This window comes from Parus major, chromosome 2 (genome assembly GCF_001522545.3).
Source record: "Parus major isolate Abel chromosome 2, Parus_major1.1, whole genome shotgun sequence".
NCBI lineage: Eukaryota > Metazoa > Chordata > Aves > Passeriformes > Paridae > Parus > Parus major.
In genome coordinates, this window is record NC_031769.1 from 139,825,379 (window position 1) to 139,840,912 (window position 15,534).

At 43.7% G+C, this 15,534-nt stretch overlaps 1 protein-coding gene across 18 annotated transcripts in view; it reads right to left on the reverse strand.

Moving 5' to 3' along the window:
• The window catches only part of MTSS1 (MTSS I-BAR domain containing 1), a 124,495-nt gene extending 108,985 nt beyond the window's left edge, over positions 1-15,510 (reverse strand). For 9 of the 18 annotated variants that reach the window (XM_033512446.1, XM_015617146.3, XM_015617157.3 and 6 more), the window contains exons 1-2: positions 15,110-15,509; positions 14,820-14,956 (exon numbers count right to left, since the gene is read on the reverse strand). In XM_033512446.1, coding sequence (XP_033368337.1) covers positions 14,820-14,891 — 72 coding nt within the window. In that variant the 5' untranslated portion in view covers positions 14,892-14,956; positions 15,110-15,509. Of the gene's footprint in view, positions 1-14,819; positions 14,957-15,109 lie in introns of all 18 variants that reach the window. The other 9 variants (XM_033512448.1, XM_033512444.1, XM_033512447.1 and 6 more) reach the window with 3 other exon arrangements.
• Between the last annotated feature and the right edge of the window lie 24 nt (positions 15,511-15,534).

The window sequence follows — 15,534 nt, forward strand, 5'->3', positions numbered from 1 at the left end:
CCTGGCAAGGCAGCTCCCAGACACCTGCTCAAAAGCCTATTGGTACTCTCCCTGTATTTTTCAGCAAGGCTTGTGGGGTTTTTGCTAAAAGGGAAAAAAAAAAAAAGGGAAAAGACCTGAGCAATGCAAAGCAGGTGTTCATAAAACCTTGTTATACCCTACACATGACAGAGCCAGTGGTAAATACAGAAGGGGAAAGAGAGAATAGCAGTTATCTGTGTGGCAAGACCTAGAATATAAAGCGCTTTGCGCTAAGCAAAAAACTGTCAGACATTTTAGAAATGAAAGAAACCCAATTATTTAAAAGAAGCAAAAAATGCTATTTCCTTAAACCTATTAGTCTTACTGCAATCCCTTCTCTGAGCCCCGTCTCTGTCACCTGCACGCCGTGCATGCATTATGCATGTGGGTGCCAGGAGCCCTGAAAGCCCTGACAATCACCAGCAGGGCCCAAGGCTTTACGGGATTCTCCAGCAAAATGCAAGCCGGCAAGCAGAGGATACGAAAGCCTGATTATGTTTCCATCTCGCTGGTGTATTATCCAGATAAACACACCTGATGGCATGCAGGAGATTGACACCAGCCCTGCATTTAGCTGCTTCTCCCAGGGAAGCTTAAGACACTCCTATCAAAATACAGCTCAGGGAGAAACCACCCCCATTTTTTTTCTGTTTTGTGGTCATCCTGGAAAGCAAAATTGGAAAAGTCTAACATTTCCACAAATGTTTAGTTCTTGCCTATAAAAATGCTGTTTTCCTCAAACCAGGCCTGCTCAAGCTTACTTGAGCTCACGTTATTTAACAGTTTGTCGCATTTGTTTGGTTGAAATCAATGCAGTTTGTTTACCTGGGCTCCCTATATAGTAGCCAAGAGAATCTGATCTCATTTCAGACAGTAGAAAAATTGAGCTTTTGGGAGTTTTTAATGTCACTGAATTAATACCTTTGCTAGTGGGTTTTATTGGGAGTTCTTTTTTTTTGGTTGTTTTTACATTTTTAAAGAAAACCTTCCAACAGTTTTACATTAGTGATATGAAATCCTGCATTATCTGCTCAGCTTGCCATATCTTGATCTCACTAAAACTCAGCTGAAAGTAAGAGGCATGTACTTCATCTGGGTTCCAGAATAATTTGCTCTCACTTCTCCCTGCGGAAGCCACATCCACAAACTCATCTCTCCCTCAGATCACGAAGTCATGCACTAAATTGCATCATTCAATTCAGCTTTTCCAAAGAACATTGCCACTACGCAGGAATCAAACTGGTACTGTAAATCTGCACAGCACCAGTGCCCTGGGCAGCAGCTCCTTCCCCAAGACCTCTTTCTGTGCCACCTGGAGCACGGCAGCCCCGCTGTGCCTCACCTCCAGCAACTGCTCTTGCTGTTGTCAAAAGCAGCATCAAGAGAAATCCTAACAATGGTGAAAAACACACACACCCTTGATTCGACATGTATTACTTTCTCAATTTAAACACAAAGAAACAGCAGGTGGAATTCGATGTCTTTGTCCAAGACATGCTCTTGCAACATAAAGCCTCTTCTGAAGAATAATAACACAGTATTTTTAATGCTACCTCTCCCAGAGCTTCCTCTGCTCCCCCTGCAATTTCAGCTGTCTGATAAAGAAAATTATTTTTCCCCTTTCAAATGTCAGGGTTACTCAGGCCTGGTGTTATCTGTGAAAGCAGGAGGCCTCCCCCTGGTCCAGCCACGCTTCGGGAAGAGCCATGGCAGGATTCTGGGTCACAAATTCCTATTTAGCTCCTCATGGTTTAAGCCAGAGATCAATTACAGTGAGAGTTTGTTTAAAAAATTTCCTTTAAAACTGTTAAAGGACTAATCCAAAGACTATTTTCCCCAAAATAACTTTGTGCCCAATTAGTACTTCATCATTGAAGGAATAAATTTGACCTGTCCTCCACGGAATGGGTGTTTCCCACTACCATGACACTCCACAGCATCAGGGCCCCTGGAGCTCCTCAGCGGGGCTCAGCTGCCCGCCCAGCATGTCACAGTCAGCTGGAGCATGCCATTATCCTACCCCATTGCTTAATTAGTGGGCTTATAGGTGATTAGTCACCTGATCCCACAGCCCAGCTCCAGCCAATCTGTGCCAAACACAGGCAGGGAAAACACGGAAAACACCTTTCTGCCTCGGGGCTGAGAAACAAACCAGTGCCTCGTGCCTGTCACTCAGGTAGCCAGTGCGCAATTAGGGACATGAAACAGCTTCCCCTCAGGGACAGCGAGTGTGTCTGGAGTGCCAGACACCAACACCCAGACCTGGGCGGAGGCCTCCGAAGCCACAGCTCCTGGACTGCCACCGGGAAAAGGGAGGACCATCATCATCCTGTGAAATCCCATCCTACACCCCTGGACACGGGCAGCTGTCTTAATTTTGTACACCTTCCTTACCGTTCACATCTATTATAATTGACAATAAATTTCATCTTCTCCATTCAGGTCTGGTTTGCTCATGACAATAACTAGCAAGATTTCTGTGTCATTTTCTCAATCACTGAGCTTTTTCTTACTATTTTCTCCCCCATCCCATTAAGGAAGAGTAGATAAAAAAGCAGCTGACCAAGGTCAGCCCTCCACACTAGGAAAGAGCAGGAAATTATTACCAAGATGCAGCTTTGGAATAAGAATTTAAGTCTTGTGTTGATTTTTTTTTTGTTGGTGAACCAGCGCAACCAACCTACATAAACACAACTCTACAGAATATTTATGGAATATTTTATGGAAGACAGTTTCTCCCTTCCTTTCAGGCCAGTGATCCTGCACCAGGAGTGAGAAGAGACATGAGAAACTCAGTGACTCCTCAAAAAAGGAAGAGCAGACTTGCAGCAAAGGATCATATCTTCTGAAATTGTTATTGGTGACATCTAATGGCAAGAATAGGAACCCAGATTGTTGTATCTAAGATTACAACTTGTGTATCAGCAGCCTTGACAGTTTTAAAATGTTCCGTCACTCTTTCTGCCAAGAAGTTGATTCTTCTTTTCCCATTAAGCAAAAATACACTTACTTTATTAATTTATTTCCATGAACCCCAATTCCCACAGACAAGACTCATTCCATCTTCAAAAAACCCTTGACAGTGTTGTTTTAAGGGCTCTCATTTACCAGAAAGGCTTTGCAGCCCAATTACCAGCTCTTGCTGGGACATCAAGTACAAAGGCAGCAGTAACAATTTGGAATCTTGTTCACACAGCAACAACCCATCTAAACTTCTGGGGCAGGGGGAAAGAAACAGGGAGGTGCTCTTCAGTAAAGCAAATCCAGAATCTAAATTTGGCTGCTTCAGCTAGAGGGGTAACAGAGAGAGCAACCAGGCAAGAGCAGTGCCTTGGTTTTATCTCAAGGGTTATCAAACCAAGAGCTGTATGCCTTCCAGGAAAGAACTAACAATGACTAACTGCAAGACTTCAATGAAATGGAAAAAAAAACAACTACACAGGCTACAGGAGTTAGAACTTCTCCACCTCAGTGTTGTTGTTCAGCTATGATAAGCTAAAAATTGAGTCCCAAACACACAACAGTGTTACAGAGCTCCACGCCCAAATAACACATCCAAATGCCATAAATTTATTTTTGGAACAAAAATTGTAACTTGGCTTGTGCATGTGTCCTCCTACCACTCCAAAGTAAATTATGCTGGAAACAAAAGATTTCTTTTTCTTTTTTTACCAGATAACAGAATCACAAGGATTATTATGAATGTCTCATTTCTGTGGCATTCACTACACTACCTCCAAGTAGGAAAGAGAATTTATTGTGCTAAATACCAGACAAGGACACAGATGTTACAAGAAATGGCAATTAGCAAGTATGGTTTGCACATAGAGACTACCACTTTTCCAGAGTCCTTTAACAGACAAAACCAGTAAAGGGTGGAGTGGAAGAGGACAGGAAAATAGTAACAGTCTAAAAGAAAAAGGGGGCAGGGGGGAAGAAGAAAGAGAGGGCTCCAGCCATAGATGTCTCGACATATTGGAAGACAAAATGGTTGATAGTCAGTTTCCCTTCTCAGGTAACATTTGACACTGGAAGTTCTTCTTTTCTAGAAGAATCAATAGCCAACTGGGTAAAAGAGCACTTGGCCAGCTATAACTGCAAGAGTTAAAAAGTGCTACCGAACACTAATACATCCTCTGTACAATCCACTAATTTAAGCAAGTCCATGACTCATGGATAGGACTGCCTAGACCCTTAACAAGTCACAAAAGGTCTTCTTGCAAAGAATCAGCATCATCTTCCCTTGGAGTTCACAACAGATCTTCTTCATCTAAAAAACTCTGCTTATTGGCTTTGCCTCCTTCTACTCTGAAAAGCATCAAGAGCCTGTCTTATGAATGTTTCCAAGCTGCATCTAAAGTCTCAAATCCTTCTACACACTGAAATAGGAATTTTACTGCCAAGAGAGACTTCAGTCTTTATAATGAGAGTTGTACACAAAACATATTCCATTACTCCTTTGGTTTTACCCACCTCACTTCAAATGCACAGAATCACAGAACAGCTTAAGTTAGAAGGGACATTTAACAACCATCTAGTCCAAGCCCCCTGTCATGAGCAGGAATATCTTTTCTAAATCAGGCTGTTCTCAGACCCATCAAAACTGAATATGAACACTTCCAATGACGGAGAATCCACAACTTTTCTGGGTGACCTTTTTCACTGTCTCACCAGTATGACTCAATTTGTGTCCAATCTAAATCCACCCTATCTGCTATTTTTTGTACTCAGAATGAGAACTCAGCCAGGTCTCAATACTGATTTCAAGAGTATCCTATAGCCTGATGCTGCCCATCATCTATTTATCAGTGGTACAGGACAAGAAACAATCAGTTTCGCTTCAGCAGGGAAGTTTCAGATTGCACAACCCATTCAATTCTGAGACCAGGTAAGAGGCAACTCTGAAAGGTCAGGCAGCTTCCTTTCACTAGAACTCTTTCAGGAAGAGAAATACATTCATATAGAGGTCCTGCAGAAATATTCCCATAAGAAAAGGAAAGGGACCACCTGGCTTTGAAGTCACATCTGTCTTTCTAACCTAAAGGAATTGTCAAGCATAGGGGAAGTTTGGGCTTAGCTCCATCAGCAAAAGGGATTCTCAATTTGTGCTGGGCCAGGAGTGAAAAGGCATCAACATGATAACATGAACTTCAGGGGATTTCACAACAAGAGCTGAACACACACATTACTGAACAGAGGAGCAGACAGGTACAGACTCAGGGTCTGAGAAATTATAGTGCATGCAGGTGAAAGTAAAAGCACATCCAAGATCAGCATAAGATGTCATTTAACCAGTAACTACCCTTCAGGAAATAAAGCAGGGGTAATTAAAACCACAGTCTTGTATCCAGATATTTACTTCCATTATTTCTGCCTCTTGTTTAGGGAATGGCAGGATTAAAAACTAGTTTCCCTCAGCACACATAGTATAAACAGGCATGCCAAGCTTTGCTTTTCAAGGTGATACATTATCACAACATTGAAAATTACGCAACAAAACACAACTGAAGACATCTCATATGCTATTAAAAAAACTATTAACCGAGTATTTCTTCTGTTTATCACAGAACCAGGTGTTTAATATTTTCAAAACTGTTTAGTTTTTAGTTTCAATAGTGCATTAGAACGATAAACAGATAATGACACAGAAGAAATCAAGACTAAAATCCAGTCAAGAAAGTCCAGAAAAGGATATTCACACCATTGGGGTAAAAAACCCAAAGAACAACCACACAGATAGATATTTTTTTTTACATTCTTAAACCACCTGAAAAACTCTAAAAGAATGCCCAATTCCCTTAGCAGCAGTACTGAAATGCAGCATTACTTTGCAAGAACACACATATTTATTAGAGCTCAATAACCATTTAAAGGAGGAGGGAAGCCAAGGCTGGTACCATTCTGCTGTCAGAGCTCTGGAGTCTTAAATTTGTACTGTAATAACACCTGCACTGCTTTAGCCCATGCTTAAACATCCCCAGTGGAGGATACCAGTTGCTCTATGGTTTTGACTACAATTTGTAGCACAGCAAGGACCCATGAAAGCTCATCCTGGCTTACAAATCTAACTCATGAGCCTCCTTCTATGTCAACAGGGACCATGTCAAATCTGTACTGTCCACAGCTCAGTTTCATGGTTTATAAGATGAAGAAACTCAGCTCCAAAGCAGCCACTTCATGGTTTAAATCCAAGATTGAGTAATTAGCAAACAAAAGTTAGACTCATACTGTGAGAAAATACATCATGCATAAACATAGTCTCCTTCTCTAAACATAGGAAGCTATTCACAAGACATGGACGGCGGTGGGAAACAACTAGCCACAGCTTCTAGAGACCTTTTATCCCATGCCACATGAAAAGCTGGACATTAAGTAGTCTTCCAGAGGAAGCATTTAGTTCCACATTCTTCACTGCAGGTCTGAACAAGTTTGCCAGCCCGAATAGCAGATTTCTCCTCAGAGACTCATCAATACCGCCTTTCATCCACTCAGTCATTAAGTGGCCACTGCACATATTCAGCAGCTATTTTCTAAACCCACAATATTTTAGCTGGATCAAAAAGAAGATAATTAAAATATCAGGAAGCAGTCAGTCAAGTTAATACCTACACAGAACAGCCTCAAGCCAACAGCCCTGTGCTGGTAATGTCACCAACATGACTGGGGTCTCATCACTTCTTTCCAAGCAAGAAGAAACCCTGATTTTTGACCATCCACTCAACAATCTCCATCCCACGAGAAGTCATCTCCAGGACCCAAACTACTAACAAGCACTTAAGTTAATCAGAAAAGTATCTACTGGGGAAAGGCAGCAGCCAGGTACCCAAGTTTTTAACACTTACTGAACTTTGCCTCACAGACAGTGAAGTACAAGAATGCTTATCATAGGCTAATTTCTTTCCATTTTACTTATGAAATGATAAATAATCCCTTTCAAGCTCCAAAGTAGACCCTTGGTTTGCTTATGGGCAATTAGCATCCATGTGGTTTGCTCATGAATGGTATTGTTAGGAGACATCACAAATAGAGCTCGATGAACAAAAAAATCCATATTATGACTCTACACAGAGGGCTTTGTAAACATGAAAAAGCACAAATGTGACTTTCGTGGCAAAAAAAACCCAAACATCTCATGCTCAGGTGAGAAGCATGGTGGGAGTTTATGTGGAAGAGAAAATGAGAACCCTTCTGTACCATGAAACAAGTGTCTCTAGTTACACACTCATCAGTAGCATTGTACACACCAACACAAGCTCATTCCTCCAAGAATGTTTTGTTAAAGAATGACTGTACTCCAGCTAACATCCTAAAATTCAAATCAACTACATATCACTTATGATTGTTGACCAGAAGAATGAAAAGTACAGAGCTCACACAAAACCCCATAAATTCCTCATGATAAACCAGCTTATGGTTAAGATGTTCCAGTCAGGCTTCTCTGCTAAAAACTAAGAGAGGTCCTACAGTTTCAGTTACAGGAGAGGAGTTCAGGACACTTCTGTTGAGAATTTATCAATCATTTTTAGATGTCATCTCTTCTGCCTGCAAACACTGGGTTATCACAGGGGTGAACAGCACATCATCTTAATCAGTAAAAACAAAGTAGTGTGCATGTGAAGATAGAAACCTATTATACTGGGAGGGTATACAGCATCCCCTCATTAACTCCATGTTGTAGATACACCCAATTTCTTCTTGTCCTAGGGGGAGGGAGTAGAACTCACTAAACCTGCAGCCATAGCTTGCCTTTCTCTGAAATGGGAGCCATTCCTTGGAGCCAAGTCACACAGAGAGCACTTTGAAGATGAAAGCTGCTATGGTCTTAGCCACAAAGCTACGAGACATTTTGTCTCCAATTCTTCCAAACATCTTGGCATTCAAGCAATCTCAGCCCAGCAGGAAAAAGTCAATCAATGTTCTTAAAGGTCAGCATAGATCCCAGCAAACAAAGCACTGCTTGGCACCTTAAAGTATCAAGGTAGACATAATCTTCAAATTGAAAATGTACCCTTGAAGAGGAAAATGCATTTCTATATATGTAGCCTAGAGACTACTTTATTCTGAAGAGTAGTATTTTTTTATGATACTAACTCAAATTTCTCTGTTCTCATCTTTGCATGCTTTGAAGTAGACCAAAAAGCCTTTTTAGATATAGTTCCTACTTTACTCTCTGCTTATCTTCAGGACCACACTGTCTTTGGGTAGACCATGAACCTTAAAAATGTTCTTCAAAAGTTGAAAACATATAGACTGCAGAAGATGCTGTTCAGAGATTCACAAGAATACTCCGCCAACTCTTGCAACTTCTGTACTTCAAAAAACAAAATGAGAAAAAAAAACCCTTTTTTGGAGCTTTTCAGGTATTTTTTAACAAATATTTGAGTTCAGTTCACTCAGAACTCAGGAAGGAAGCAGCAACCTCCACTGAATATCACCTCCTGTTAGATATTAACCAGCACTAAGCCCGTAATTACACAGACTTCTTGTTCTCCAACATTTGTTCAGTCAATTGTGTTTCATGCAGCACTGCACAACTCCTTCCACACTTAGAACCTCACAAACATTATTGTGCAGTTCTTGGCATCCTGCCAGGTCCAAAAGGAGTACTCTTAAGAGATATTAAAAATCCTTGCTCTGTGTATGTCATAGGATAAGCCACCCCCCTACACACTTATGTAGCAAATGTTCAGCAGTTATAAATTGTTCACGCTCAGACCAAAGTATTTGGATCAAGAAAGCATGTGTCCCTAAAAAATAAACTACTTGACTAAGTATGTTCCCAGCTATGCCCTGGTGCTTGAACCCCAGTGTCTAGGCAGGCATGCAGTGGCTCTCTTCCTGCACCATCTTTCAGCCTTTGCTACATGTCAATCCCTCCCCCTCAAAGATGTTTACAGAAAGATACTGCAGCTGCTTGGAAAAGGCAAGAATTTCAGTGTACACAAAGCAACTGCCTAAGCAAGCAGGTGGTTGGGAAGTAGAGGGGTAAGAAATCAGAGCAGTCAGCTACGCTCCAAATGCCTTGGTGGTAAAACCTTTGAGGAACAAAGTAAGTGGGAAGAAAAGCTCCAAATTAACTCATTTCAAACTTTTTGTGAAGGGGAAGAAATACCAGTTTGCTAGGTTTGAAATAGATAGTTGTCCTAAAGACTGTTGTGTAAGGGACATGCCAGTGCAACACGGCAGGTGTACTTCTTCTCCAAGCCTGTACCTACCTGCCTGCTGCACAGAAAATCACAGAATGCTTTGGGTTGGAATGGACCTTATAGATCATCTGTTCCAACCCCCCTGCCATGGGCAGGGACACCTTCCACTAGAACAGGTTGCTCAGGGCTCCATCTAACCTGCCCTTGAACTCTTCCAGGGAGGGGCATCCACAACTTCTCTGGAAAATATGTTCTGAACATACATTAAAAAAAAAATCCTTACTTGTATCTAATCTAACCCTGCCTTCTTTATTGAAGCCATTCTCCCTCGTCCTGTCACTACATGCCCTTGTCTAAAGTCCTTCTCCAATTCTCTTGCAGACCCCTTTAGGTACTCAAGGTGCAGTAAGGTTCACACAGTCCCACATCTCAAATCTGTCCAAGTCCCTCTGGATGGTATTGCTCCCCTTCAGCATGGTGACTGCACCACCCAGCTGGGTGACATCACCAAACCCGCGGAGAGAACACTCAATCCCACTGTCAATGTCACCAACAAAGGTGTTAAACTGTGCTGGTCCCAATACATGACACATTTGCTTTTCCTTGCAGTAGTTATCATCCTTAACAACTGGACTGAAACTAGCCCTTAAAATCATCCAACTGAACATTCCTAATCTCCACAGAGATCTCGAGCTTCAAATAAAGCACAGCTGGGGAAGAGCTGTTGCACTACATGTCACAGTAAAATAAATTTGCCCAGGTTTTCTGGTACGTGTGCCATTCCTTGGATTAACATAAACACTGAGGACTTGCAGCTGTACTTGCTGTAGTAACTATCTCAGCAGTTCTATTTGTTCCACCAAATATTTTTTCCTCAGTTTATATTATTTGTGCAAATATCATGAGGACATCCCTTGTGAGCAAACAGGGCTACTTAACAAAAAACTCTCAACCCTTGATGTGGCCACCCCTGGTTCCAACTTCTACAAAAGCAAGATTAAAATGCTGCCTCTCAAGGATCACCTTCTAAAAGCAGATAAAAGGCTGCAAAAACATAAATGTTTCTCATGCCCTATGTTCATATCTCTCTCTTCTGCTTCAACCAAGAGCTTTGCATGGCTGAAAGAAAAGGTGCACCACTGCCTAGTCCAGGAGTCCCAGCATCTCCTCTAGAATATTAAAGTAGAGGTTACTGCCAGAAGCAAAGAAGTTGGTTTTATTGAGCTTTCAGCTAAACAAATATAAATTAGGCACATACGCATATAATAAAAGAGTTTCTAAATTTTTCCAAAAACTCACATGTCCATTGGGAACCTTGTTTCAGGACAATACCTACTCATCCCTCATATGCAGGGAGATGAATGAGACTAACTGGTAATACACACCTGACCCATAAAAATTTAGTAAATCCTCTGACTTGGTATAAATTAAGCCACAGACAACCTGTTCTCATCCAACTGCTCATTACTTGTCTTCCTCCCATGCCCACCCCACAGGTGTCAGGTGCTGTACATACACAGCAAGCCCCTGCTCTGTCAAAACACATGCTGTCAGAAGAGGCAAGACAAATAAAGAGAATGCTAAAAGCCAAAGAGACACCATCATACAAGTGATGAATTACAAACATAGCCAATTTCAATGTTTTCAGAGTTGTTTTTTTTTTTCTTCAGGATAGCGAAGAACAATGTGATTAAAAGGAATGTAAAATCAACTCAAAATGAAAAGAAGCATTAAAGAAAATCTGCTCTGCACGAAAAGACAAGTTCTTTTGAAACCCATCCGCAACAAGCCCTCCCAAAAATTAACTGCAATGATTTGCTTTGCACTAAAAGAGACATTGAAATTAACAGCACACTGCAGTACCTCATTTTTCAGTTGCAAGAAATGAGTTACAAACCATTCAGATCAAATACTCCTTTCCCATAGGAGCTACGGAAAATTCACCGCATTCAAAAACAAGTTGCACAGTGTCTGCACGTAGCACACAGGACTACTCCTCTGAGGGGACATGCACATTTTATTTTTGTTTTTATAAACTTTGATTGCTTTGAAAAAGATTTTGCATAGAAGCGTAACAAATCATAAGTGCCACATGCTCAGTGATGTATTGTAGGAAACATCAGGACTGTAACAATGGATCAAAATAAAAATGGGATGGGCACACATGCTCCCACCTTTATGATTCTTTAATCAGATCCTGTAATCTCAAAGCACAGAAATCCAATTCTAGAGCACAACAGCCAAGTACAGTTCCCATTGTGGACTTTACACAAACAACCCTGTCATCATGTACACCACCATATTACTCAACAAATCTGACCCTTGTTTGGAATGGAACTTCCCTTGTTAGGGGGTTGAAGTTCCAGATGTTCTGTTCAGCCTGGAGGAGACTGAGTGGCAACCTAATTGCAATCTACAGCCTCCACACGAGGGGAAGTGGAGGGGCAGGCATTGATCTCTCTGGTGACCAGTGACAGGACCCAAGGGAACAGCATGAAGCTGTGTCAGGGGAGGTTTAGGCTGGCTATGATGAAAAGTTTCTTCACCCAGAAGGTGTTTGGGTACTAGAACAGGCTCCCCAGGGAAGTGGCCACAACACCAAACCTGACAGATTTTAAGAACTGTTTGGACAAACCACTCAGACACATGGTGGGATTGTTGGGGTGTCCTGTGCAGCGCTAAGAGCTGGATTCAATGATCCTTGCGGGTTCCTTCCAACTCAGAATATTCTGTGACTCTGCAATGCACACATGCAGTACAAATGGGATGTTTATTAACTGTTCTTATATTTACTCATTACATCATTTCTCCAAACCACTTAGCTTTATGCTGAGTTGCTTTGGAGCAGGTTTTGTTAGCCACAAAAATATTTTTGGTAGAGGGTAGAGAAAAATTTGGGGTATATGGAGAAAACATTAAGTGCCATTCTGGAGACCTCAGCCAGCAAGACACAATCTTGCTGTCAAAAAATGTGATGTCAGTCACACTGACATATATTGCCCATATGAAGTTTCAAACCTAACACAGTACACAGAGACAAATGGAAACAATCACATTGCTCAGAATTGTAATTCCAGTTTCTGTAACCTTGTCAAGATCAGGCAGAGCTCAAAATTAACAACAGGTATACCTCAGCCAATTCTGTGTTACTGTGAACAAAGAGAAAAATCAGTCCACGTGTACTATATCTTCATCACCTCAGCTGCAGCACCCATCTGCATCCACTGGCAAGACTTCAGAGTAATTTAAGCTGTTGATTAACCCTACCATCTTTTTAACAAAGTTTAAGGTAGAGTAATACATATGATAAAAGAACCTGTGAGCCATTTAGTTAAAAAAAAGGCGCATGCTGCATCAAATCCCTCAGCACTGCAGGGCATGTGGGGCCTTGATCACAGCCTGCAATGAGAAATAGGCACAGATAGTGCACTTGGGTATGCGTGGGCAGACCCCTACGCAACATCTCCACGATCCTGCCAGAAGCCTGCCCACACAGATCTGACTACGTGAAAGAGCACTTAAAATGGTAATTTTCACTTTACTACTAAAGGTATGATTAGTTGAGAGGTTCTGGTTAACTATCAGAAAAATAGCTACTTTTCCTTAAAAATCGTTGTGCTCCTTTGTGCACAATTCACAAAGAATCCTAGTGCATCTCACCAGTAGTACAGCATCAGCTGCATCAAATTGATCTACAGGTAAAAATTCTTTGTTCTACTCATGCTAAATAATGAGCAGATTTTTTAACCATAACAACTACCATGCTGCTAAAGATCTGCAACGATTCCTTCCAAACCTCCCCCTTCAGTAATTGCCAGTTCACAAAACAGGTTCCACTACTATGGAGCATTAAGAAAAAAATATTCACACCTGTGCCCATCTCCATACGCTCATGTCAACATGTTTTTTGATGAGCAGCATTCCCATGCAAGTAGCAATGTGTAGAAGAAAAAAAAATGAATCCACACAGAAGGCCACTGGCTTAAGAGCAAGAAAAACCAAATGCATCACTTATGAAAAGAAAGAATGAACATCCTCAGTGTCGCTCTGTGATGAAACCCAAAACCACACTTCATGTGGAACAGAACATCTCCTGCCTGTTCCCTTTACTGGCCACTAAAATGATTCCAGAATTTGTGATTGTATCCTGTTTTGGGAGGGTTTATTTTGAAGTGCAGTCATTATTAAAAATCTGAGGGGGTTGAGAGCTTGAAGACCAGCACTGCCAGGTCTGCAGCATTGTCTTGACAGATAGACACAGACTCCCCCCCTCCTCTCTGCAATCTGCCTGCTCTTGACAAACCACGCTTTTAATTAAATGTCTCCCAAAATCTGTTGAGAGGAAGGTGCGTAGGAATACTTGCCAAAAAATAACTTCTAGTGCAAACAGCTTCTCCACCCTCCAAAAAAAATACACTACAAGCCATTCACCTCTGCCAGGCTCCCTCTCAGAGCAGACCCTGTCCTCCAGTACTACCTGGCAGCTCTTTCTCCCGCAGCCCTCACTGCTCACCAGCCCTGCATGGATTAAAACACCCAGAGAAATCCCGTGCCCTGGCTGGGAAAAGCACAGCGTGCACGGTTGCCGCCTTTAAACTACGGCAGTCCCCCATTATCTGACACGTCCCTCAACATCTCCCGACAACTGCATCCTTCCCAGTCGGCCCTGGCAGGAAGACAAGCTGCCCTTGTCCAGGGGAACACTGCAGTATTCTGCAGTACGGCCGTGTGCCGGGGGCTGGGCGCCTCGAGCCCTGGGGTTTGGGGGAGACATGACGGGCAGAACACAGCAACGCTTTTACGCTATTTATCTCCACGAGAGAAGGGTGGGAGGCACCCGCTCACCCAAAGGAAACCCTGCAGAAGTGCCCTTGGCTGCCAAGGATACAGTGGGAGCGTCTCTCTCAAAGGGACCCTTTGGCAGAGACGGGATCAGCACAGTCAGGTTTTTGGTGGCTGGTGGACCCGGAGACTTGAAACCTTTGCGTCCATTCACAGAAAGAAGGAAATGCCACCTCCACGAGCATACACAGCGTGAAAATAATACCACATAGCCGACTGAACCGCAATTTTAATTCAGGAACACATCAACTTTTGAGCATCTCCAGGCAGAGATTTTTTTTCCATCGCTCCCATCAGCTTGGCACCGAAACGCTCACACTGCCCTTCCCAGCCCCACCCCACGGCTGACATGCTCCGTGCCCGGCTCTCCGCACCACGCTCCCGCCCCGCTGCATTCATTCTGCTACCGATCTGACAGCCCACACCGGGGGAGAAAAAGGAGAATAAAAATATTCGCAAAATAAAGAGGCAGGCTTGGAAATCGCTGACCCTGGTGCAAGGTAACAGCTTGCATGTTTGAGCAGGACAAATAGAGGAAAGAGGGAAGGTGGAAGGAGAGAGAGGTGGTGTCCTGCAACCAACTCGCAAGCCCCAAATACTGGGTGTGAAGCCAGGGAGTCCCTCTGCCAGGCTGGTCCCGCCGGCGGGGACGCGGACCCAGCCCCGGGGCAGCGTTCCCCCAGCGCCGCGGGGAGGTCGCGCTACCCCCAGCCCCCGATGCGGCTTCACCGCCCGGGGCGAAGTTTCGCCGGGCCAGGAGGAAGACGCTGGCCCTCCCCTGTGCTCCCTCCACACTCCTGAGCCTCTTACCTTCATGTCGCTTATGATGGTCTGGAAGAGCCCTCCGAGCGCACTACATTCCTTCTCTATCACAGCCTCCATTTTCCTGGCTCGAGCTCACAGGAGGAGCAGGATTTCACCGCTACCGCTGCAACTGCACTGCTCAGCTGGAGAAAATCAGACACCCCGGGCTCCCACCTCACCCCAAAAAAAAAAAAAGGGGGGGGGGGAAGGGGCAAACAAACTGATATAGGAAATGCGAGGGGAAAAAATAAAAATAAAAATACCCTAACAAAAAGAAAAACCACACCCCAACACACCTGAATCCCTGTCTGCCTGCACCTCTAGAACGGGATAAAATCCAGCGCTACTGGCGCTTCTCTCCTACACGCACCTCCCCGGCACCCGGGCACTCAGCGCCGAGCGGGCACTACGAGCCCATGCGGGAGCAGCCACAGGCCCCATCTCTGCGCATCGCAGCCCCGGCCCCCCGCGCCTCCCGGCACGGCAGCGCTCAGGGCAGCGGACGCCCGCGGCGCTGGGCGAAGCGCACCCCGAAAAAACAAGGGGGAAAAGATCGGTCTCTATAAAAAGGGATCGAGCGTCAAGCCGGTCCTCGCGGAGCAGCCTGGAAGGGACTCCAGCAACCCCAGCGAAGCAGACTACAGCCAAAGCAGCCGAGCCGCTGCCTGCGCTCTCCGGGAACAGCCCGCTCCACCCGCCCGTGCTGCTCCCGCGGCGGCAG